Genomic DNA, 25,863 nt, shown 5'->3' with positions numbered 1-25,863 from the left:
ACCACTGAGCCATCTCTCCAGCCCTGAAGCTTCCATTCTTGATCTCAAAAGCAAGTGACTAGGAATTAGGGTATAGATATATGTTGGAAAGGCTATGACGGGGGGTGAGGGGTGGGGGGGAAGAATGTGGCTTGTTTTGTTTCTTTTGTTTTTTTGAGATAGGGTTTCTCTGTAGCTCTGGCTGTCCTGGAACCCACTCTGCAAACCAAGCTGGCCTCAAACTCACAGAGAGTCACTTGCCTCTGCCTCCTTAGTGCTGGGATTAAAGGCATGTACAACCACCACTTGCCTGAGGATGTAGTTTTGGAAATAAGGTGTCTGTAGGACAGGCATAGGTTTTTTCTTTTTATGTGTATAAATATTTTCTCTTATGCATATATGCGTATCATGTATGTATATGTGTATACATTTATGTGTATAAATATTTTCTCTGATGTACATATGCATACCATGTATATCTTGGATTCCTTAGAACTGGGGTTAGAAATCTTTGTGAGCCACAATATGGATGCAGGGAATCAAACTAGGATCTTCTGGAAGAGCAAGCAGCCAGTGATCTTAACTGCTGAGCCATTTCTTAGCCTTGAGGCAGAGGTGTTTTTTTTGTTTGTTTGCTTGTTTGTTTTGTTTGCTTTTGGTGAGATCTTACCCATGTAGCCTTGGCTGGCCTGGAACTCTGTGTAGACCAGGCTGGCCCTCGTCCATCTGCCTCTGTCTCTGGAATGCTGAGATTAGTCAAAGTTTTGTTTTTTTTTTTGTTTTTTTAAATTGTTGTTTTCTTTGAAATGTGGTTTTTCTCAGGCTGATTTGCTCAAACTGCTGGTGATACTGTTAAGTGCTGGGTCACATGTGTGTCAGTACACGTAGCTTTGGTGATGAGCTACTCTGACTTCCGGAGAGAAGAGGATAGTAGACTGGCTCTTTGTTGCTTGAAGTTTCTCCAGAAATTTAAATTTCTTTATCTCTGGAGTAATCAGAGATATTAGTTTACCATAATTTTGGGTTATCATATGGGGCGACTCACCTCCAGACCCAAATCAGCTAGATTTTCTGGCTGCACGGCCTCTTCAGAAACGGTTAGAAGAGGCGGCAAGGCCTCTTTGGCATGTGGCCTGCTGGGCAGTGTGTCTTATAAAGTGTGGTGACAGTCTGACAGAGCTGGTATAACTCTTAATCGCCCACCTAAAAATTATACAAGATGTGCTGTTTTCTAATAACAGTTTAGTACAATAAGCATGTAGACTTTACACTTGAGGGCTTTTCCCTCAGGCATTCCATTTCTTAGCTGATGCTTTAAAATGTGATATTGCAACTGTCATAACCTTTTACTACAGAAGTAAAGTCAGTCATTAAACCATAGTGCTGGTTGAATGTTAGGACACATTGAAGGAGGTACAACCATATTGGCTGTGTAAATATCACTCAGCCAAGGAGAGGCCATGAGAGGAGTTTGGCTCTGGTACACTATAGCCCAGACAGGAAGAAAGAGCAGAACTCCAGGAAAGCATTAGGTTGCCAGTAGATGATGGCCTGGGCTCATCAGGAGCCCAGGCTTGTGCATGACCACGTGGGCCTAGCTAGTAGTTAGATTGGTATCAGGATGTGCTTGGGTTCTTATGGTGATAAGTCTCATGCTTACCTCTTTAGGATTATAGAGGATGCCTGAAGTTACTCCAAAAGGGACCCTAGGGTATTGAGGTCCCTGTCTGGTACCCAGAGACTCTGTTTGGAGTGCCTATATAGTAGCCATGCCTAGACTGCTAAGCTGAGAGCTGCCTTCCAAGCCTTTACACTGGCAGGTCCTCTGTGAGAAAACATAGCTTTGAGCTTTTGCATCCCTTGATTATATGGTCAGATCCTAGCAAGAGTGTCTGCTATTAAAAAAAAAATGGTGTGTGTGTGTGTGTGTGTGCGCGCGTGTGTGCACACTACATACATATCTGGTGCAAAAGGATGTTAGATGAAGGCATTGAATTGCCTGGTACTGGAGTTACAGATAGTTATGACCCAATTCCCATGTCCTCTGCAAGAGCAATAAGCACTCTTTCTTTTTCTTTTTAAGATAGATTTATTTATTTATTTTATTTATTTATTATATGTAAGTACACTTGCTATCTTTAGACACACCAGAAGAGGGCCTCACATCTCATTACAGATGGTTGTGAGCCACCATGTGGTTGCTGGGAATTGAACTCGGGACCTCTGGAAGAGCAGTCAGTGCTCTTAACTACTAAACCATCTCTCCATTCTCCAATAAGACATTCTTGATTGAAAGTGTACTGTTCCCATAGAAATAGTACTGTCATTATGTGTAGCTTCTTTGTTAGTGGTGTTTTTGTTTGTTTTTGTCTTTTGTTTGTTGTTCTTTCAAAGTGCTGCAGCAATATAGAACAGATACCCGGCACTTAGCAGTTGGAGTTGTTTTGAAGTGTTTTGGATCTTTGGTGATTGGAATTAGTTTAGAGTACTGCACTAGACCTCTGCAGTCTTATGTAGTGTTTATGCTAGGAAGCAGGATGTGAGACTTAACGTATTGTTATTACTTCAGAAATTAGTTTCCATTATCACTATCACTTTGGTGTTGATTTCAGAATGATTTTTTATGGGGAGTTTTCAAACCTTGGAGGAAAGTAAAACTTTTTTAAAAAGTAGCTTCACCCTCCTTGGGTCCCTTTTACTTTGTCCAAACACTTGCCTAACATTGTCTAGCCTCATAGTACCAGGTCTGCCCTGGTTCTCCCTGAACTCTCCACATCTTGGGTGGCCACTGCATTACTATAACTGGGTGGTTCTAGACCAAGAGGACATGCCTGTCTGGCCCCAGGAGCCTTAATTTACATCCTTGGAGAAACTGATGAGCAAAATGAATGAATATGTTTGTGAAGTCACAAAGGAGCCTGGGGGAATGTGACATACTTGGAGAAGTCACTCCTTGCTCTGTGCTCTTTGTAGCAGGGTATGCTAAAGGTCCTGGCTCTTAAATGTTCTGGGGCTGTGGAGTTGATGACATGCTGTGAGCTCTGTAAACAATGCAGTGCCCAAGGGTGAAGGCAGCAGAATCCTGGGGCTCTTAGGTTAGAAGTAGATGGTGGTCTTTACTGATCCATGGTGTGCTTCCAAGCAGGGTACTGTTTTCCTGTTCTTCTAGGACCACCCATTGTAATTCTGCATTTCATTACTATGTACCCTGCCTCTGACTTTGCCTGAGCCTATTTCTTGTCTATAAAACTGATGTGAGGTTGGCTTAGCTCAGGCTTCAGAGCATTTCGTAGTTGCCTATGACATGCTGGGGCTTCCGACATGTGTCAGCAGCAAAGACATCTAGTTTTTGTTGATTTGTACTGAAGGGCCGAGTACCTTCAAAGAAAAACTTATTTTTACTTTTGAGCATGCACTCTACCCCCACCCCCCATCTCTATCTCTATCTATCTATGAGGCATTGTTTTATGTCTCCCTGACTGGCTTGGAAATTGCTGTGTAGACCAGGCTGGCCTGGAACTCACACAGAAATATGCCTTGCGTGACTCTTTTCTCCCAAGTAGCTTTTATACTTAAAATAAATAAATAAATAAATACATAAGCATAAATATTTTAGAAAATCAGCAGCTGGTGAGATGGCTCAATGGTTAAGAGGCTTGCTGGCTGCCCTTCCAGAGGTCCTAAGTTTGGTTCCTAGAGTCCACATCTTGGCTCACAGCAGTCTGCAATTCCAACACTAGGGGATCTGATATCTGGTTCTGATCTCCAGAGGCACTGCCTGCTTGCGGTACATAGGCACATATGCAAGCAACCCATATACATAAAAACAATTAAAATTTTACCATTTTATGTATATGGGTGTTTTTCCTGCATATGTCTGTATACCATGTGGAAGCCAAAAGAGGATGTCAGATCCCTTGGAACTGAAGGTATAAACTGTTATAAACTATCATGTGGGTACTGCAAATTGAACCAAGGTCCTCTGGGTAAGCAGCCCATTATTAGGGCTGTCAGGTACAGGACCATGTTTGAAGGCCAGTCCTTCAAGAGGAACACATGCTACTAACAGCACAAAGTTCTATCTGAGAAACTGGCAAACATTCTTTCCCAGAGGCTCTCAATTAGGGTAAAACCTACTAAGAACTAGATTTGGTATTCTCATACGTGGGAGAGAGAGTTAATGGCAGTCAGGTGACAGAGTCAGTGACCCCATTAAACATCCTAGAAAGAAGAGGACACCCTTGCAACAAAGAAGACCAAGCCCAAAAGTGAACAGATCCTGTTAAGAACCTACATAGGTCTCCAGTGTCTTGTGGTTCCTCTGGAGCTTGGCACTGTGTAGGCACCCCTCAGAGCAGAAAAAGTACAAACCTCAAGGCTAGGGATGCCAGATGCAGAGAGGAAAAGCATGGGTGCACCAGCTCAGGCTGAGGTGGTACCACAGAGCATGAAGCATACTTGGCAAAGATGCCAGAAGCCCAACTGTCTGGGCAGGAGCTACCCCTTTGCCAAGCAGTCGGCTTGCCGTCTCCTTCTCACCTGTGACTCTCCTCCTCACCTGTGACTCTCCTCCTCACCTGTGACTCTCCTCCTCACCTGTGACTCTGCAGCAATGAATTCAGTAAGACACCCAGGCTTGTGCCTGAGGAAGTGCCACCTAGGTACCATTCCTCACTTTGTGGTTCAGCTTCTCTTGGACTCTTGGCAAAAATTTGGATGGAACTCTTCTTGACAGTGCTGTTTCCAAATGCCAGTCTTTGGCATTTTACTTTCTGTGAGATTATGCCTAGTATTTCTCTGATTTAAGATTGTATTTATTACAAGTGAAGTGAACTGTTAGCACAAAACTGAAGAGACACCTAAGAATTTGGTGTTAGCTGGCATTAAAACACCCTGTTTCTTTATGGTACAGCAAGCCATTCCAGAATACAAATGAGACGAGTCAGAAACCTAAAGGAAAGGAGTCTGCCTAAGCCTACTTATAGTCCATATACTTCCCAGAGCCTGTCACCAGAGGAATTTCAACCCAGGTATTTCCTAGCTGTGAACACAAGACACTTAACGCTGACAACTTTCCTTTAAGATGCCTGACAGCATCACTCAAGCCTAAAGTAAAATTCCACTGAAACGTTCAAGGTGTGGCTGAGCTATATAGGTTAGCAGTTAAGAGCAGGATACAGAATCTGGCCAGCCAGTTGTTTGTGGACTGGACGTGGGCACTTTTCTTGGGAAAGTAGCTTTGGTGGCACATCTGAACTGACCATGTGTTTTGGGGATGAGGGTTGATGTCTTTTGCATTGGCCCAAATCTGGATGGCTATGTTCTGAGGTGAAAAAAATGCCTGCTTTGAAAAATGTCCTACCTGTGGTTTTCTTGGTTCTTTTTTTTTTTTTTTTTTTTTTTTTTTTCGGAGCTGGGGACCGAACCCAGGGCCTTGCGCTTCCTAGGCAAGCGCTCTACCACTGAGCCAAATCCCCAACCCCACCTGTGGTTTTCTTGATCTGTTTTTAAGTTTCACTCTTGACACTTCCCCTAATAACCACCACCAGCAGTAACAAGTGTAGATTTCCTGTTCTTCAGATCTCAGCTCTCATGTACCTCCTAACCTCTTACGTACTTGCTTAGGTAAACTGGGCATTTTCTGTGGCACTTGCTGTCTCATGTATGGATGGGTGTTAGAAAAGGAAGTTGGCAGGGTTTGTGCCCAATAGTGCTCTGCCTTTTTCTGAGTCCATTCTGTCTGGTGTTTGGAGTCTGCTGGGGTAGGTTGTGCTCTGTGAAGTGAGCCCTGTGTTTTCTAGTGAGCCCTACTCTGGCTAGCAGCTGCCATAGGGGCCAAGAGCCATTGGTCACACTGTTTTAGGTAGGTACTTGGACAAGGGGTCAGTAGAACCCAGTTCAGGTACAGACTCATCTTGGGACATACTGCTCTTCTCTGAGCTGTTCTGGAGACCTTTATTGTAACCATGGAAACCACTCAGATGGTAAAGAAAAAAAGGTTCTTGAGGCCCATGCTTAAAAACCACAGGCCCATGTATCAGCTTCCAGTGTTTGTCTTCCAGTGGGCTCTCCAAGGGGCAGAACTGTAAAATTAGCAGTCAGGAAGCATGAGCTGAAGGAAAAGGATAGCTTTTCTTAGTAAATGTTCTTGAGGCAGTACAAGTATTTATTGTTTGTATCCCTCAAAGGGTGTTTGATATCAAGGTCTTCTGTCCCAAAACAACCTGTTTGATGGGGGACTGTCAGGCCCATTTCTTCTGTGATCTCTTGTCCTCTTTCCAGAAGAATGCCTGCAGCCTGTGGTACCATCTGTGCAGCCATTGTGGCAGGCTCTTTGAAACTCCTTGTTCTTGAATGACTCTCAGCACCTTGTAGAGCTTCGATCCTGATATGAAGGGATGATGTTGTCCCTTACTGGGGATGCCTGGGGTGTAACTCAGTAGTAGAATGAGGCCTAGCATGTGTGAGACCCTGGGTTTGCTCTCAAGAAGCTCAATTGACACCTTTCCTGAGTCCGTTGGTTCAGTAAGTATGTTGGTGTGTAGTTAGGCCTGCAGATCCCGGGTCAGCTTGTCACAACCTAGTTCTTAAGATTTTTATATTTTGGGGTTGGGGATTTAGCTCAGTGGTAGAGCGCTTGCCTAGCAAGCGCAAGGCCCTAGGTTCGGTCCCCAGCTCCGAAAAAAAGAAGAGAAAAAAAAAAGATTTTTATATTTTGAGTTAGGCATGACAGTGCACAGTTTTAATATTAGCATTTAGGAAGCAGAGGCAGGTGGATTTCTAAATTTGAGGCCAGCTTGGTCTACATAGAGAGTTCTAAGCAGCTAGGGCTACACATACTTTGTCTCCCCAAGAGGGAGGGAGGGGGAAGTAGAAGGTGGAGGGGAAGGTGGGAGGGAAGAAAGAGAAGAGAGAATTACGTTTTGCCCAAGTGGTGGCTCATATCTGTAATCCGCAGTGGGATCAGGAGTTCAAGCCATCCCAGCTTACATAAAATCCTATCTCAAAACACCAAAAGTTTATGTCTGAAATTTTCCATAGCATGCTGACTTTTGGCGCTTTGGCTACACAGGGTCTCTCTGTGTAGCTTTGGCTGTCCTGGAACTCACTCCGTACACTAGGCTGGTCTCACAGAGATCTGCCTGACTGCCTCCCAAGTGCTGGGATTAAAGGTGTGCATTGCCATATGTGGCTAAGTCTAGCTTTTTGAATGTCTAGAAGTTCATCACAGAAAACTACTTGCCTCCTTTTTCACCACCACAGACCTTGAAACCATTAGGCTCAAGTTAAATAAATTTACTTAATTTGGTTTTCGATGTTGTTCTATTAAAATGTAACTCAAGCAATATTCTGTAATCCAACACCCTCACCCTCATCACTTTCTTCTATAGAGTCTATTTTTATTCAACCAGTTCTGCCTTATACATGTATTTCACTGTGCGTGCGCGCGCGCGCACACACACACACACACACACACACACACACACACACACACACACACACACACACTAGTATTGGGAATCCATGTGCTAGACAAGCATTCTACCACTGAGCTGCTCTCTTGGACTTTATTTAATTTAATTAGAAGTTGTTTCACATTTGTATTTGTTTTTTTAAAAATTCCAGAAAGGCACAGGTGGTTCTAACAACCTTCCTCCAGTTGGATAACCAGGTTTCTGTACCTTTAATATCTAAGGGCTGCATCATGTTTCCTAAGTATGCATACCCTGATTTACCTATTACTTTTCTCTTGAGCATCTGAGTAGTTCTCAGCTTTTGCTGTAATATCTAAAGCAACGTTAGACTTTAAGTTGTTTTCGCTAGTGGTGCTGAGCATGGAACCAGGGTCTTGTACATTCCAGGTGGGTGCTTTACCATAGAGCCATACCCACGGCCCCTATTTTTTTTTTTTTTTTTGTAATAGTTTTAATCTGCTCTTAAAATGCTGTTAACTTTATTAGGTTGGATTTCTAAGACAGAAATTTTTTGTTTATTTTTATTTTTGTGTGTGTGTTTCTGTGTTTGTGCCATCTGTGGGTGTACCTGAGGTCACCCTCCTGTGTCAGTAGGCATTGCCCACCTTGTTAGAGGCAGTTTGACTGTTGGTTACTCTACTGCATACTTAAGGCTAGCTGGTCTAAGGGCTTCTGTAGAATTCTATCTACTTCCCATCCTGCCATAGAAATACTGAGATTACAGACAATGGTATGTATATGGTTTTTACCTGGGTTCCAAGATCTAAACTCAGATAATCAGGTTTGAACAGCACAGAGTTTTACCCATTAAGCCATTTCCCTTGTCTGACAGGTATTGTGTGTGGAAAATACTTGGCTGGAATAGTTGTATTCCTTTTTATTCAACTTACTAAATTCTACATTTGTTGAAGATTTCACTGAGAATGTTCAGAACACAAGAAAATGAAAAGTTAATTTTCTGCTGAGATTCTTAGGTCCTTATTATAGTCAGTTGGTCATTTTTTTTTTTTTTGGGGTTCTTTTTTTCGGAGCTGGGGACCGAACCCAGGGCCTTGCGCTTCCTAGGCAAGCGCTCTACCACTGAGCTAAGTCCCCAACCCCTTAAAAATGTGTAGCCCAGGCTGGCCTCGAACTCGTGATCCTCCTGCCTCTGCCTCCTTCAGCAAATCCTTCCGGTGTGCGCCACCACAACCGGCGGTCATATTTCATTAGTAATGTATTTGGTTAGATCCTTCATATTTTTGTACTTTGCCTGGCATGATTCAACAACCCACCCCCACCCCCGAGAGACAAAGCCCTTTCCCCCTGCATAATTGCAGGTACAGGGCTATTGATGGTGGTTGCTTAGCTAGGAGTATGCGCTGCTACCCTGGCCTTCCAGGGAGACTGCTCTAAGAAGCCCAGGTTCACACACTGCACTGTGGGGCGGGCAAGACTCCCTTATGTCTGCTCTCCCTCGCCACCTCCATACTCACATGCTTAGGTCACAAAATGTTCTGTCTAGATTTCTTAAGCATTTTGCCATCTCAGGATGAGTATCTCCTTTGGCTCTTCAGGGTGGTTGAGCTTTCCTTTGCTTGTTCTTGACTACGATGTGCATACCTGTCTTACTGTGTGCACACCTGTCCTACTGTGTTTCCAGAATCCTGGCTTCTTTATGGTTCTGTGTTTTGTCTCTGTTTATCTAGAAAGCAATCATCCTTGTCTGTCCTAATTAAATCATACGCAGACATACTGCCATGTTTACATAAATTAACTAGTCTACTTAGCCCATAGAGTTTATATTGTTAGGCTTAAAATAAAAAAAGGATGGGGTGGGCACATGAGAGAGAATAAGAACAAAAGAAAGAAAAGAACCAGCCCGCCTCATTGTGTGACATGTGGACTCACGGCCTAAGAAAACTTAGGGTTAGCTTATTTTTTCTAAGCAGCCTGCTTTTAGTTTTTGAATGGGTCACCTTTTGGTCGGTGGAAACCTTGATGTATTGTTTTACAGAACAGGTAGGCAGTTTAAGAGATACTATGATTTCAGGACCTAACTCCATCCAGCTGTATACTTTTTTTCTTTTTTTGGCAGAGCTGAGGACCGAACCCAGGGCCTTGTGCTTGCTAAGCAAGCACTCTTCCACTGAGCTAAATCCCCAACCCCCAGCTGTATACTTTTAAATTTTCTTTTGGGTGTGCTGGGAATTGAACCTAGGTCCTCATGTATTCTAGGCAAGCATTCTAGAACTGAGCTATGAAAGTTTCCTGGAGTTCTTGAGTGAGGAGGACTGTTAAAGACCAGCACCTAAGTAACTTGGCTATGCTGAGTTCACTTGATTTTTAATTAATTAACTTATTTACTTTATTATTTATTTATTTATTTATTTATTTATTTATTTTTGAGACAGGGTTTCTCTATGTAGCCCTGGATGTCCTGGAACTTGCTCTGTAGACCAGGCTGGCCTCAAACTCAGAGATTTGCCTGCCTCAGCCCCTGAGTGCTGTCATTAAAAGTCTGTGCCACCAGTGCCTAGCCTGAGTTCATTTTATGATAATATGTGTGTGGGTGTGTGGTACATGTGCCTTCAACAGTGCAGTCTACCCTTTTCTTACACCTTTTTGCTTGCCTGCCTGCCTGCCTGCCTGCCTGCCTGCCTATATCCATCCATCCATCCATCCATCCATCCATCCATCCATCCATCCATCCATCCATCCATCATATAACAGGGTCTTCCGGGCTTCAGTTTTGACAATTAGACTTAAGTTGGCTGGCCAGTTAGCACCCCAGGAATTGCTTATCTCCACTTTCCCAGGGCTTGGATTATAAGGATAGACTACTAACTTGGATTTTTCTTATTTTTATTGATTTTGTTGCGAGAGTTAGGTACTAGTTACTGAACCCAGAGCCTTATGCTGCTAGGCACCTGCTCTACTACTGAGTTAGAGACCCAGCCCACATTGTTTTGTTTTAATTCTGCAGATTGAATTTAAGTTCCATGCTTACAAATCAAGTAATTTACTGACTGAGCTTATATTTTCTCAGTCTTACAGTTAGGATAGTGTCACCACTATGAGGACATGCCGAAGGCAGAGCTGAAGAGAAGGCATTTATGGATGAGGGTGCAATGTTTGCATACTGCCAGTTTAGCTCTGAACACTTATTTCCTTTGTCAGTGACTCTTTCCTGCCTCCTTTTTTGGTTCAGGATCTTGTTATGTATGTAACCCAAACTGGCTCAGAAGCCATGGTTTTCTGCATGCTAGGGTTTCAGGTGTGCAATACCACACCTGGCTTATGCTTCCAACTTTAACTGTGTGTTTCCTCTTATATTTCACATTTCTGACTCATTGACAGTTCTATAATCCTTTGGTTGACAGTTGCCAAATTGCTTTCCAAAAGCATTTTAGCAGTAACACCAGCTTTGGGTGCCAGCCATAATTGTATGAGTATTCTTGCTTTAGCATAAGTCTTGCCAGCATTGGGTGTCTCTGTATAAAGTAAACATTCTCCAGAATTATAAATGTACAATGTTATATCTGCTTTCCTTAGCTTGGCCTTGGGGAGTGTTGGAGTAGTGCTAAGAGAGATGTGAGAATATGCCTGAATATGAGCAAGGGAGAGGGAGGGAAGGACTTTGGCTCCAGTGGACACCCAGAGTCAGATGTACTGCCCTGCCTTCAGCAGTATCGTAAAGTGCTTGTACTTGGTTCATCTGCTCAGGACAATAGAGCCATTTGACTCTTACCTCTTTCCTCTGTCTGCAGTATGACGCTGTGCCCATTCAGTCCAGTGTGGTGCTATGTTCCTGCCCATCCCCATCAATGGTGAGGTCCCAGACTGAGCCCAGCTCGTCCCCTGGCATTCCTAGTGGTGTTAGCAGGCAGGGATCCACCATGGACGGCACCACAGCTGAAGCCCGACCAAGCACCAACCCCTTGCAGCAGCACCCTGCCCAGCTGCCACCACAGCCTCGCAAGAAACGCCCTGAAGACTTCAAGTTTGGGAAAATTCTTGGCGAGGGCTCTTTTTCGACAGTGAGTATGTTCCTCTGCTGCTGTTGCTTGTTGAGCACAGGGTTCTCTTGGGATCACTGACTACTGAGAACACCTGACTGACTTGGCATTGTTCTCCCTATGCCCCTGTGGGTTGTCTCCTGCTGTGAATGCCACTAGAGTCTTGGAGGGAGTGTACCTACTTCACAGACCACCTGAAGAAAGCATAGTTACACTGGATTTTGTCTGTGTTGGCCCATACCTCTTATTCCTTATACTAAGGAGGCTGAGGCAGATGAGTTTAAACCTGGAAGTTTCAAGGCCTACTTGGCAACATACTAAATACCTGTCTCAAAAACAGATAAACAATAGTATCTGTGTCTCCCTGTCTTAATTAATGGACAGGCCATAGGAAGCTAAAAGTTCCTTAGATTGAAAGTTAGAATCAGAGTTAGTATCTCTTTGGAGACTTTTGGTAACATTCAGTAACATCTCCCCACCCCTCACTTTGCCCCTTTGGCCTGTCTTCGTTTGTTGTAGCAGCTAAAACTATGCAGTAAGTATTTGTCGGGAGTTGGCCTTCAGATTTTTTGTTCTAACTACCAGGTCAAGTGGGTGGGTTTTGCTGCAGAGTGGTCCAGGCATGGGTCACTCCCAATTAAAAATACTCTTCAATGAAATAGATTTCAGTGTTCCGACTCTAGTCTGAAATAGGTACTCCAGGGTTTTGGAGACTTCCTAAACAACTAATTTTCCTTATACCTGACTTTTTGAACATTCCATATGAGAAATTGTGTTCTCTTCTTGCCTTTTTAATTTATTTTAAAATTTATTTATTTTATGTATATGAGTACACTTTAGCTGTTTTCAGACACCCCAGAAGAGGGCATCAGATTTCATCACGGATGGTTGTGAGCCACCATGTGGTTGCTGGGAATTGAACCCAGGTCCTCTAGAAGAGCAGACAATGCTCTTAACCCCTGAGCTACTCTCTAGCCCTTTAGATTTTTCCTTTTTAAGATTTATTTAGTCTTTTTTATTTTTTATTTTTTTTGAAACAAGGTCTTACTACCTAGCCCTAACTAGTCCAAAGCTTTTATGTAGCTTAAGCTGGCCTTGAATTCACAGAGATCTACCTGCTTCCGCCTTCTCAGTACACCCATTAAAGATGAGTGCCACCTTGACTGGCTGAAATTTTTTTCTTACTCTTTTTTAGAGTCTAAAAAATAAAACATGAAATATAGCTTACTTAACCTTCCTAACATCTCATCTTAAATTGACTTTGATGTTCTCATACTGTAAGGTTTAGGTCTTAATCAGCAACTCTGGAGAAGTAACTTAGAAGATTGTGGCCGTGTGAAAAGAGCCTCCAGTCATGAAGAGCACTCCTGTGCCTTGGTACCACCACGCCTCGCAGAAAGAGGACTGCTTGAGATTCGTGGGTCTTGCACTCAGCTAGAGATGATAGTCTAGTGAAGTTCTTCTTTTCCTCAGTTTACTCCTTTCTATTTATCTTCACAGGGCTGTAAATTAGGCACCACTCTTCCTGGTGGCACAGTCATCCTTGTTCAGTGCCATTTTGAACTCATGCCGCGAGGGCACCGGGGAAAGAAAGCGCTGCAAGCTGCAGGCTCCTTCCTGCTCTTTGGAATCTGTAGCTCTGGATCTCAGATTAGGTGTCACACTGATTCATCTCTCTCTTCTCGAAACAGTGAACACTTAAATTGGATTTCCAGGGGAGGAGTAAAGGACACACAGTTACCAGATTGGCAGAGCCTGAAATTAGTGCTAGAGAGCAGACAGGCTCCCAAGTACTCTATTACATCCAAGATAGTAATGACATCACCCCTGGTGACAGGGAGCAACATGTCCCATGCAGTTCTTTAGAAGCCTCTGTTCTGTGGAAAACCTGCTTATGAAATGCTAAGTTTAGAAATCTGATCACAAGCCGGGCGTGATGGCACATGCCTTTAATCCTAACACTCAGAAGGCTAAAACAGGTGTATCTCTGAGTTCAAGGCCAGCCTGGTCTACACAGTGAGCTCCAGCCTAGGCCAGCCAAGGTTACATAGTGAGACTGTATCTTAAAACAAAACAAAACAAAGCAAAACAACCCTCCGGCCCCTTCCAATAAACTGTTGTGCTTTCCATACAAAGAAAAAGACGCACACATGCTCATAAAGGAGTGTGAATATATATAATCTTCATCCTGGAGGAGTATACTACTCCAGCCGGCTCCCTTCACCCTCATGGCTGGAGTCAGAATATACAATGTGTTCCTTTAGAAAGTTTTTTGAGTTCTTTCTACTTAAATATACATACAGTCCTACCTTGTTCTGGTAGTGTGGGCATCTCAGTGCTTTTCCAGGATTGTTTCATAGGATGTGACTTAATACCAGAAGACCCTCACCTGTTGCTTTCTAAAGCTTTTACCCAGGCGTAGTGATTTTTTAGGGCTATGTTTGTTCTGTACTTTGGTTGTCAGTCCATCATTGCAAGTGTCTTAAAAGAACACATCCGTGTATATTTATTGACTATGTTGGGGAAAAGCTTTTTTTAGACAAAGCTGCCCCTTGTAGACCCTGGTTAAACCTTGGGCCTGTCAGCTGTTTTTAGTCTGGTACTTGAGGTGTGCCCAGGGTTTCCCAGTACTCTGTTCCTGAAGTGGGTGGCACAGGCAGAGATGTGATCTATATGGAGAGCATTCTGTAAAGAGTCTGTGCTGTCTTACCTCTTGGTACACAGTAGTCATAACTGTGTTCATGCTATCAAGTGCAATGCATGAGAAGCCTAAGTCAATGACAGCTCTTTATTAGGATCTATAGTAAGAAGACATGTTCTCTTTTTTCTCTTTTGCTTGTTTGTTTTATTGTTTTGTGAGGTAGGGGTTCTCTATGTAGCCTTGGCTATTCTGGAACTTGATCTATAGACAGGACTGGCCTCAAATTTAGAGATCCTTCTGTCTCTGCCTCCTGAGTGCTGAGAGTAAAGGTATGTGCTGTCACTGCCCGGCTGAAAAGACATATTCTCGGAAGTTTTTCCAAAGAAATTTCTAGTACCCACTTGTGATTGTTTTAGGACATGTCAGTCAACCAAATTCTGTTTTTGTTTGTTTGGGATAGAGGATGCTGAGATAGGATTTCATTGTGTAACCCAGGGTTGCTCAGAGCTTGGACTCCTGCCTCTCTCCGGCTCCCAAGTGTTAAGATCATAGATGTGCACTACCATACCTATTGGTTCTTAAGTTTATACTTGGACTGTACTATGAGAACTTTTGGTAGCTGGCTGATTAAGAACGTTTGAAAACAGTGAGTGGCACAAGCACTGTTTACCATTTCACATTTGCTATCATGTTGCTGTTAACGATTAGAATGTACGAATACAAGCAGTGGCTTTCTGCTCTTTGTTCGCACAGAATCCAGTAGGACTTTAAATGTAACTTCAAATCTTGTGCACAGACTGGGCAGCCTGTGCAGGGCGACAGTGCTTATCAGTCTGACCTCATTCTTACATTATCTTTTTTCTCCCCAAACTAGGTTGTTCTGGCCCGAGAACTGGCCACTTCCAGAGAATATGCTAGTAAGTACTAAGTCCCGTGAGCTGTGTGTCTAAGATTCAGGGGTGGTTCCACTTTCATATGTATGGCAGCCTGGGTAGGGGCAGGGCCTGTACTGAGTTTAGAATCTATGACAAGGTTAGTCTGCAAACCTTCTAACCTTGGGTGGGTGATTTTTGGGACAACTTCAGTTCATGCCAGTTACCTTTATAAATTTACTGGGTTTTGCCGTTGTTCGTTTACATTTTTCTAATATTAGTAAACTCGCTTCTCTCTTGCCTTAAGTTAAAATTCTGGAGAAACGTCATATAATAAAAGAAAACAAAGTCCCGTATGTAACTAGAGAGAGAGATGTGATGTCACGCCTGGATCACCCCTTCTTTGTGAAACTTTACTTTACGTTTCAGGACGACGAAAAGCTGTGTATCCTTTGCATGGTCAGTGCAAACCATGGTCTGAAAACCACCTTGTGTTTTAGATTAGTGGCTGCATTGTTTGTTCCTGGAAAGGAAAGGCACAGCACAGATCCCTGTGGGTGCCGACCCCCTTGGAGGCAGCAGCACCAGCACCAGCACCAGCATATGGCTGAGGTGCACCCACATGTCCACAGTGCTGAAGTGTTCACTGATAAATGTTATACTCAGTGGACTGCAGTGTTTTAGCTGTGGTTGCTGGATGGTGATGTAGAAATGTTTCTTCATTCCTCTAGCAGATGTTCTGTCTGGAGTGTCCGGTAGGTATTATTGACTCCTGGTTTTAAAAAGTTGAGGGTCCGAGAGGAAAAAAGCACTAACTTCTCTAGATCCTCTTCTATCCAAGTTACTGAGTGTTGTCAGAAGGACAGCTTGACTAAAGAAGTTTAGGAGTGACTTACAGGAGCCTATCCTATTCCTTACAGGAGTGCTATATCTTCCTGAAGTTTTATGTCTGCTGGGCTTGCTCAGCCCCTCTAGCTCCTCAGAGCTGTTCAGCCTGCCTCTCCAGCAGATTCATTTTGCACACATGTTCATAGTCGTTTGTGCACATTCCTCTTTCCTCTCCTTTTTGCTTATTGTCTCCCCCCAACCCCCCAAGGTTTCAGTACATAGCCTTGGCAGTTCTGGAACTCATTATGTAGACCAGGTTGGCCTTTCAGCCTCAAGTGCTGAGATTAAAGGTATGCACCAACGTTCTCACCGTCTGGCTTTCACTTATAATGCAAATTCTGGCTTCTGCTATATAACTGCTTGTGTTTCATCCATTTTCCCATTTCACAGTGCTTATTGACAGGGAGATAGGCAAAATGCTGACAAGGGAAGGCTCTTCCTTCTTTGTGAAATTGATTATACTTTGGGAGAGTTTGTGCAGACTATTAAAAACTATGTCACAAATGTCCAAGTAGCAGGACGAGTTGGAAGGACAGGTGTGGGTGTCTGGAGTGGTGAGTCTTTGAGCCCTGTAGATATATGAGGGCAGAAGCATGTGGGGCCCAAGCGAGCCAGCTCTCTGAGCTGTGAAGTTCTGATACCAATTGTTTTTTCTCCTAGTGTGGAGGAATATGGGGTTTGCTCTGACTATGGTGGCTTGTGGTCCAGACTTGGAGAAAGCAAAGTTAGGTTTCTGCTGTTTTTTGCCTTCAGAGCCTGGTCTACACTGTTATCTGTTACTGAACCCAGAGAGACTGGCCAGTGGCTAGATGGGAATAGGTTGTCATTTGATGCACGTGGCATTTGTTTGAGGTCTGAGTGGACCCATGAGGAGGCGATACACAGATAAGAATTGTTACCCACTTGACCAGCTACCTAGAAGAAGCCTCTGGGAGTATGGAGACTCAGGCCCAGATCACCTAGGTTCTGATGAGGGCCTGCCAGGTTTCCAGGCTGGCAGTCTAGTATGTGGTCTGTGCCTGATCAGAGGATTATTCCATGAGCAAGTTATTAAAAGTTGGACAGGCAGTTTCTTGCGGGGGCAAAGTTCATGACATAGCAAGGCAGTAGAGACAGACCAAATGGGCTCTTTCCAGAGGGCCGGCTTAGAGAGTACTAGTGGAAGGTTCAGTAGGTTCCAGGAGAAGAGATGTGTTGGTGGTGATGGTCTTTAGAGGAAGTAGAGCTTACTGGTCCCAGTATGCCTGGTCCCCCACTTCTGCTGCAGGGCTCACCTAGCAGTCGTCAGTGATCTCTTTATATTTCATTACATGTCTCTGAATCTGTGTTGATTCGTCTTTTATGTCCCCTGTGCATGAAAGTACCCCTTTTTGAGTTCATGAAATCAGTACTTACAAACGAGATGGAGGTCCAGGCCCAGGCCTAAACTTTTTTTAAAATTATTTTATTTATTTATATTCCAAATGTTGCTCCCCTTCCTGGTCCCCTTTCCTGAGTTCTTCACCCTACCCCACCCATTCTCACCTACCCACTTAAAAATTTTGACCCAGAATTGTTCCTGTCTAAAGGCCTAAACTTTTTTTGCCAGTGTTCAGAACAATGTATTTTATTGGCCTTGAAGCTCTGTTACTAGTCAGCTTTGTGACATTGCTACAAAATGCCTGGGGCATCTAGCTCTTTGAAGGGAAGAGACTTGTTTAGTTCATAGTTTGGAGGCTGTCCAGATGGGATGCATGGTGCATGGTGTAGCCCTGTATATAGTGGCCCGGGAAGTACAGTTGAGTAGGTGCGCCTGGGTTTGCTTCTTTCACGGCAGTCGTCTTTGCGGACTTTCCAATGACTAGTGAGTCTCAGGAGCTCAGCGATCCACATACGTCAGTAAATCCTGCTTCTTAAAGATTCACCACCTCACACTTCTACAACCTGGAAACCAAGTCTTCTAGTCCCATGCACCCTTCCTTGAGATACCCAGATTTCATCAAGACTGGGTAACCAAGACAGAATCAGTCACAAATGCTTGACTTCATCTTCTGTCAGGGACACAGTGTTGGATCAGAGCTCAGAAGACAGAGCAGAATGTTCTTGCTATGTGATTTCCAAATGGGATTGACCATGTCAGTTCAGGTGGAAAGAACTCTAGGTCTTTATCTAATGGCACATATTATTCTTGGTCTGAGGCCCAAAGGGTCATAATGGCTCTCCTACTTGCCATGAGAATGAGATCCAGTGACTTCTGCCTCATTGATAATCCTTACTATACACTGTATTATTAAAGAATAATGAAACTTGCATGAAGAAATTCCCAGATATGCTATGACACTGCCCTTCATTTAGTCATTAATTTCAAGTAGAGGAGAGGGACTAGTCCTTGTGTATTCTCCTTTCAGTACCTTCAAGAGACTGTGGATGGACCCAGACCCATTCAGAACAAGTTGAAATGAGGCAGAGCCTGGAGACACCTGCTATAGATTGAAAACAGACAGCTGGATCAGATGGATCACACAGGGACTACTGAGGGTTCTTCATCAGATACACTGTGAGGCCCTGGAAAAGTGAGCCCAGAGGCTAGGTCCGGCATAAGGCTTCCGTATCTTGGCATAGTTCTAACTTGATTGGAGGCTAAACTGTGGGGAACCTTCCTTTTTACACACAGACGAAGAAGACCAAGAGATCTCAGACTCAGCTGCTTTCTACCTTACTATCTTCGAGTTCCCACCAGACCAATCTGCACCTGCTTGTCCTTGTGATGCCTCACTTGTAGCATAGAGTAAGGACCATTGCTTCTGACCAGAGAACTGGGTTCTGGTCCTGTCCATTGTTTTCTTTGTGAACTTGAGTCAATTGCTTAATCTCTCAACCAGGTTCCTCCAGTTGCACATATTGGACTTTTAGGCTCCCTGGTTCTGTTAAAGCCCTTATTAAGGCCTCCCAGGAGCTCACCCAGTTTGTGACAGCTCTTGCCACCCAGGAGCACTGACTTGCATGGGAGTGGAGGATGTTCTTAGGACGCACATTATATTGATGAGGTTTACAAGAATCTCATGGAATAGGGAATGATAGGACTGCAGAGAACCATTAGCCTGAGAAATAATCCCAGGCGCCTGCTATATTTAAGAGCTACAACTTGCATCTGCTTCCCTTCTGAGCTGAGACCCATAGGTGTTCCTTTCACAGAAATCAGAGCTAGTGAAGGGTCAGATAAAGGGCAAAACCATGAAGCTGGAAAGAGTGAGAGGTTACCCCTGTTCTCTTGACTATGTGATCAAGAGTATGGCCTTATACCTGGACTCCTAACTAGAAAGGTTCTGCTGTTAGCCTGTGTTAGGCCAGAACTGGTGGCTCTGTGGCATGTCTTAGTGTTCCTGCTGCTATAATAAAATGCCATGACTACGAACAACTTGGGGAGGAAAGGATTTATTTCAGTTCCACATCACAGTCCTTCACTGAGGAATGTCAGGACAGTAAATCAGGGCAGAAACCTCAAGACAGGAGCTGTGGCAGAGGCCATGGAGGAGTGCTGCTTACTGTCTTGCTCCCCATGGCTTGCTCAGCCTGTACACCCCAGGATCACTTTTCCAGGGATGGTACCATCCACAATGGGCTAGGCCTTCCCACATCAATCACTAATTCAGAAAGTGCACTAGAGACTTGCCTACAGACAAATCTTAAGAAGGTAGTTTTTCAATTGAGAGTCTCTCTCTTCCCAGATTACTTGTGTCAAGCTGACACAAAACTAGCCAGGACAAGGTATCAGCCTCCTTTTTGAAGGGGCAGACAGGATACAACTGGGCCTAAGACCCTCTCTGTTCTCCATAGTACATGTTTCAGGTATTTGTCAGACTTTGAGTTGAGAGGCATAGGTTGTCAGAGATGACCCCACCAGGGGCATCTTTACCAGCTTTGGTTATAGTCCTGTCTCTTCTGGGTTTGTTTTCTTACCTACAGAGGAGCTTTAGGCTACTTCCTTGGTTGTTGGTAGCAGTGCCTTGGCAGAGAAAAGCCAGCAAAGGACAAGAATTTCACCTTGGCTTCTTGTATGAATTTCAAGCTTGGCCTCATCATTGCCTCATCAATGCTAGTCAGCATTTGGGCCCTTGTGGCCCAGGCTGCCAGAGAGGTGTCGTACCTGGAGATTTCCAGTAAGAAACACAAGTTTAGTGTTTGGAGAAAATGACTACTCATTTGGAGCTGTTTTTTGTCAGTCTTCAGTGCCCTTCAAAGAAGGGCGTGAGCAGAACGCATTGCAGCATGGAGGTGCCAGGAATGTTTATTTCTCATCTCCCCAGCAGGTGTTTCTCAAATAGATGAAGTGAATTGGGAAACTAAGATTGTTATAAAGCATGGCACTTTTATGCCTAGAAGGACTGTTAGCCCAGCCTGTGGAGTACAGCAAGTTGAGGCAAGGCTCACAATGGTGGCAGTCATTCAGGGTTCTGTTAGGACTCTCTTTTCAGAACTGTGTCCTTCTGCACTTTAAAGCCTTCCACATGTTGGTGCCTTGGTCCTGTTCTGTAGCCATCTAGAGGCTTCCTTTCATAGGCCACAGTGGCCTCTGGGACCCTTTGTCTAGAAGGGCACCTGGGCTTGAAAGGTGCTGTTCATGTTTTTTCAGGGACTGTCTTAGAAGTTCTGTGTGCTTGGAGCTGGGACCCGGATCTGATCCCCAAAAAGGCAACTTATCTTGGAGCATAGGTACCTTCAGTTTGCATTTGATGAAAAGACAGTTCTTACTGGATTTTAAGGTTAATTTTTAGAAAAGAAATATATTTTTCCACTCTTCCTTAACCACAAAATATTCAGATTTTGGCCTTAGTTATGCCAAAAATGGAGAGCTACTCAAATACATCCGCAAAATCGGTTCATTTGATGAGACCTGTACCCGGTTTTACACAGCTGAGATTGTGTCTGCTTTAGAGTACTTGCATGGCAAGGGCATCATTCACAGGTAATGGGCACTGCCCCAGGTGGTGTGTACAGAACAGCTCCTGTGATGACTCGGGCCGATGGCTCTGATGTATACAAATAATCCACACCGCTCCTCTGGGCTCTGCAGTGGCTGCTCTTACACAAGTTATGATGTAGGTGTCTTCAGTTGTGACTCACTGAGAAAGCTGTACACAAACTAGAAGTAAAAGGACCTTGCACTTTGAAAGTTCATGTCTTGGGTGCTGTCTTCCTGTGACACTATCAGCTCAGGTGTTTGGTGCTTTTGATTTTGTCATTTACAACTTTTGTATCTATTTAATAATTCTGGTCACATTTTTTTATTCATTTTGATAAAAGGCAAATTGGAACTGTGTTTTATGAACTAAGAAACTAAGTCAATAATGTGTTCCTAAAGTAGTAGACAAAGCAATCCAGGGTGGCCATTGGAAGCCGGATCTGTTTAACAACTCACCGGCTTGATAAAGATAAAGTGATACAGCTATAAAATGATATAAAGTGATACAGCTATAAAATGATTTTGAGGTGCCTATATCTGTGCTGTTGAGACTTGTTTGATGTGAACTTTGGGCTTGCGTTCTTGGATTTTAGCCTTGTAAAGGTAAAGATTCATCACTTTATTTTGTTTCCATCAAAATGTCGAACATGTGATAATGCTGCTACTTTTAAACCTGTTTTCTCAAAGGTAAAATTCTTTTACAGAGACCTTAAACCAGAAAACATCTTGTTAAACGAAGACATGCACATCCAGATCACAGATTTTGGAACAGCCAAAGTATTATCCCCAGACAGCAAACAAGGTATGTCTGCTCAATTTTTCTTCTTTTCACAGAGCCTGTTCTGAACTTAGGCTAGAGCAGCGCGTTGCACTGTATGGTCCTCGTCACGACTGCAGCGATTCCTTTTGGCTCCTTTGCTTCAGTTTGTGAACTCTAGTAGTAGGGGAAGGACCAAAGAAAGTTCTTGCTCCGTAGGCCGTCGTGTCAGGTCACTTGTGAGCTAGGGGTAGAGTTGGTGACACCTTATATGTTACAGGTGGTGTCTTGTGTAGCACATCCTGGATTCCATTGCCTTCCTCTCACCTAGCCTTCTGTCTCCCCATCTGATATGTACAGCTGCCTGTGATGGCCCAGGCAGCCTCAGGAGGTTCTGGGAAAATGTTACCTGTTTATAATCACCAACTTTCCAAGTCCTGTTCAGAGTTAGCATATGGCATTGTGTGACCTTCTAATGCCTTTATTATTAGGGGAGGTGCTGTTGGGAGTCTTTTTGGTCCAGAAAAGTAAGATGGCTTGTCATTAACCGCCTCAGGAGATAGAAAAACTGCTCATCTGGAGGTATAGAAAAGAGAACAATTAGACACCTGAAGACTGCCATAGCACCGAGTAGAGACAGTAACCCACTGGGGATGCTTCTGGGGGAAGGAAAGCTGGAAAGGTAATAATGACCTTGTAAAGGATCTTTGAGTCAAAGATGCATTTTATTCTTCAGAGCTGCCTGGCCTTTTTGTCTATACTTGGGGGGGGGGGGTGTCTCAATGTGAGAGAGACTTTTTTTTCCCCCCGGAGCTGGGGACCGAACTCAGGGCCTTGTGCTTGCTAGGCAAGCGCTCTATCACTGAGCTAAATCCCCAACCCTGTGAGAGAGACTATTAAGGAAGGTCCTGTGCGATATGGTTGGCCACAGGCATGGAGCAGTTGTGTTAGTGGAAGGAAGAGTTGATAAGAACTTTGCAGTATGCGCTTTTATGGTTATGACTGCTTTTTTGGAAAAGAGCATGCAAGAGCTCAGTACAGTAAACGTCTGACATCTCCACAAACACCAAGCTAGTAAGTGGGGGCCAGGGATGAGTGCAGCTGCGGCTAAAATACAGTGTCCAGGAAATGAAGCAGGTTCTGTTCACATGGTGCTGTAGGAGATGGCTTGCTGGCTTCCCTTCAGGGAACTTTGCTGTTCTCATGAATGTTCTTTGTCAGATTTTATCTTCTTTACCTCTGTGTACTCCTCATGTACTGGTAACATATTTACTCCCACCCTTTGGGGATAGCAAGCCTTGCCTTTCCAGAAAGAGACTTCCGCAGGTGGTGTAGTATGTTCCCTTGCTGCCCCTTGTTTCATTGCTAAGATGCCCTGATAACCTGCATCTGATTGACTCATTCCTAGTAAGTAGTAGTCATCTGTCTGTCCAACAAAGCTGACTTTATAGGCTTGGTATAACCTTATATTAGTCTGAACATTATCCATTAAAAAGTTGAATCAAATAGCCACCCCATCTCTTAACTCTTTGTTGGGAGGGTCTGTCTGTTTTCTCATCAGGCCTATGCTGACTTTTCCTTCCTGAGACCTGGAACTAGGATGTGAATGAGCTGTTCAGCTAGGCTGTGCTTTGGGTATTTTTTTGAGTAGCTTTTCTTCAGAATTTGATAATTCAGCATAACACTAATCTTAGTACTCTGTATCACTTTTAAAAGTATAAAAATGTAGCCCTGCTTTATCTGCCACATGGAAGCTGAGTTCTCATGCTCCTCAGGAGGCTGGAATAAATGGGAGGTGGACCTCTGATGTGGGTTCAGAGCAGATGGTATTCACCCTTAGCTTGCAGATAGGTGTCTCATGGGCCAAGATTATAGGCAGTGGAATGTAGAGGGTCCCTGGGCTAGAAACCTAAGTCTCATTACCCTACTATCCTAAATACCCAAACTAGTGGTGATTAAAAAGAGGATGGTTTCTGACCTGTAGTCGGTTTTGCCTGCTGTATATTTGCCTATGCATATTTAGGTACCACAGGTCCAGCAATGTGCACCACAGACAGGACCCTTGCCCTCACATTGCTTTGCCTAGTGTCAAGATAATGGGAATATGATGAGTACTTCCTGCATTTGGCTGTTAGGTAGGAGGTGCCGGCTGGATAGGGTCCAGTAGGTATCCTTAGGTAGGGTCCTTTGATGGCGCAGTCTATTCCAGGTGACCAGCTAAGCTGATGACCAGCTTCCCTCTGTATAGTTAGATGTGGACACCTTGAAGGATACACAAGAAGGACAGTGTGATGGGGAGCCACAGATTGCATTTTCAAGAATATTTCTTTTTCCCCCCACCTTCTAGCTAGAGCCAATTCATTTGTAGGAACAGCGCAGTATGTTTCTCCAGAGCTGCTCACAGAGAAGTCGGCGTGTAAAAGGTAACTTGTTTTTAATACAACTGCCCTTCCTTCTCCCTGTGGTATCTACTAGGTTTGATCATAAGGAATCACTATTTGAAAGAGAAGCTTTAATAGGTCTTAAGTAGTGCAGTATGAATCTAGTACAGCAAAGAATCCCTTATAATCCCAGCACCTCAGAGGGTGAGTTAGGAGGATCACGAGTACAAATCCAGACTGGGATACATGGTAAAACCTTGTGGCTAAACAAACAAAAGTGGCTGGGCATAATGGTGCATGCCCTTATTTCCAATACTCCAGGTAGAGGCAGGTACATCTCTTAAGTTCAAAGCCATTTTAGTCTATATCGCAAGTTCCAGACCAGCCAGAGATACACAGTGAGACACAAAGACATCAGTTTTGTGCTTTTTTAAAAAAATATTTTCTTTTTCCTTTATATGTATGCATTCCACTTTCATAATTCCTTGCTGATTATTGCTTTCTGGGTAGAAAGCCATCCAGTGGACAAATGTGGCTGCCATACCATGGGATTATAGCAGCCATGTGCTTACTGTAGAGTCTTGGGCTCTTTAGAGGTGAGTGGAGCCCTGGAGGACAGAAGGGAGAAAGTTCTAGCCCAGAGCATATCCTCCTGGGGTTGGCCTGCCAGTGGTCAGAGCATTGAGGTTTTTTGAGAGATGCGGCTGGATCTTAGTGGTGGTCTCACTCATGAATAGTAGAAACATTGAGTGTGTAGAGTGATGTAGAGACTGGCATTGGAACAGGTTTTGTTTTGCTTTTTATGTGTGGGTGTTTTGCCTACAAGTATGCCTGTGTACCATGGTCCTCCAGAAGAGCAATTGCCACTCTTAACCACGGAACCATCTCTCCAGCCTCCAAGGGATGGGGATTCGATTTACTCATCTATTTATTCATTTATCTATCCATTTACTTGTTTGGAGATCAGAGTTAGAGAGTAAAGATGGGGCTGTTCTGAGGGAGACAATGACTTAAGGTCATTCTAGTCAAAGGCACTGTTTTAAGAGATTAAGGAGCAACATTAGGGTATAGATTCAAGGTTTGGAGAGCATGTCCAGGAGCTAGTAGTTTGTACAGCTTTCCTGCCAGTTCTTCCTAGTATGGTGAGTGTGTCAACTCCAGGCTCTAGGGAGTCAGGCACTTGAGCCATCATTACTCAGGGAGGATGTATTTGAATGTTTGCTCTGTGGAGTTGATGTCCTCTATGATATATAAACATAGAGAGAGAAAATCAGCAGGTGGAGGAACAGTGTTTTGAGAGAGCCATCACTGTGTCTCTTGCTTTTGAATTTTAAGTCTTGTGAAGCTCACTAAAATATTGAGGGTCCCTTTTTCCCCCTAATTTTTAAGTGGAATGCCTATAAATTACTACAAACTATAGAAAATATATAGTCTCTATATGTATGTTCCCAGATAATTGGTACTTTTCTTATCATTTTTTTGGTGCATTTATGAATGTTTGATGTTCTCAAACACATGCAGTCATAGAGCAAACCCAGTATGAATTCTTTTGGTTTCATGATGATAAAACACCTGATTCATTAAAAGTATCTGTATAGATCTTTATTCTGGCTGTGCATTTTTTCTGTTGCATTAGATTATCATAATTTATTGAGCTGTTGTATTCTGTGTTAGTGCTGATGTACCTATATGTACCCTGAGGATGATACAGGCACTTGGCCTCAGGGTTACACTCTCTTCTTCTGATGAAACAAACAGAGCTGGAGCTCTGCAGTGCCTGCTTCAAGGTTTTTAGACTTGACCCAGCTGAGACTATAGAAAGCCTTGGTGAGCTACTTCCAGAGCCAAAATGCAAATCAGGGTGGAATGCTGAGACATCTCACAGAGGAGAAGTCCCTAAGCTCTTCCTGTTGAAGTTCCCACATTCAGG

General features: G+C 43.7%; 1 protein-coding gene across 9 annotated transcripts in view; it reads left to right on the top strand.

Annotated features, from left to right (window-relative positions):
- Nucleotides 1-25,863, top strand: part of Pdpk1 (3-phosphoinositide dependent protein kinase-1) — a 77,209-nt gene that overhangs the window by 29,289 nt on the left and 22,057 nt on the right. For 6 of the 9 annotated variants that reach the window (XM_087574622.1, XM_087574621.1, NM_031081.2 and 3 more), the window contains exons 2-7: nucleotides 11,204-11,473; nucleotides 14,968-15,010; nucleotides 15,273-15,410; nucleotides 20,654-20,798; nucleotides 21,500-21,597; nucleotides 23,900-23,975. In XM_087574622.1, the coding sequence (XP_087430748.1) occupies nucleotides 11,261-11,473; nucleotides 14,968-15,010; nucleotides 15,273-15,410; nucleotides 20,654-20,798; nucleotides 21,500-21,597; nucleotides 23,900-23,975 (713 nt within the window). In that variant the 5' untranslated portion in view covers nucleotides 11,204-11,260. The remainder of the gene's footprint in view (nucleotides 1-11,203; nucleotides 11,474-14,967; nucleotides 15,011-15,272; nucleotides 15,411-20,653; nucleotides 20,799-21,499; nucleotides 21,598-23,899; nucleotides 23,976-25,863) is intronic. The other 3 variants (XM_087574628.1, XM_087574629.1, XM_087574627.1) reach the window with 1 other exon arrangement.

Source organism: Rattus norvegicus, chromosome 10, assembly GCF_021556685.1.
Source record: "Rattus norvegicus strain SHRSP/BbbUtx chromosome 10, alternate assembly SHRSP_T2T, whole genome shotgun sequence".
Lineage (NCBI taxonomy): Eukaryota > Metazoa > Chordata > Mammalia > Rodentia > Muridae > Rattus > Rattus norvegicus.
The sequence above is the reverse complement of the archived record's forward strand: the minus strand, read 5'-3'. Positions and strand labels throughout refer to the sequence as shown.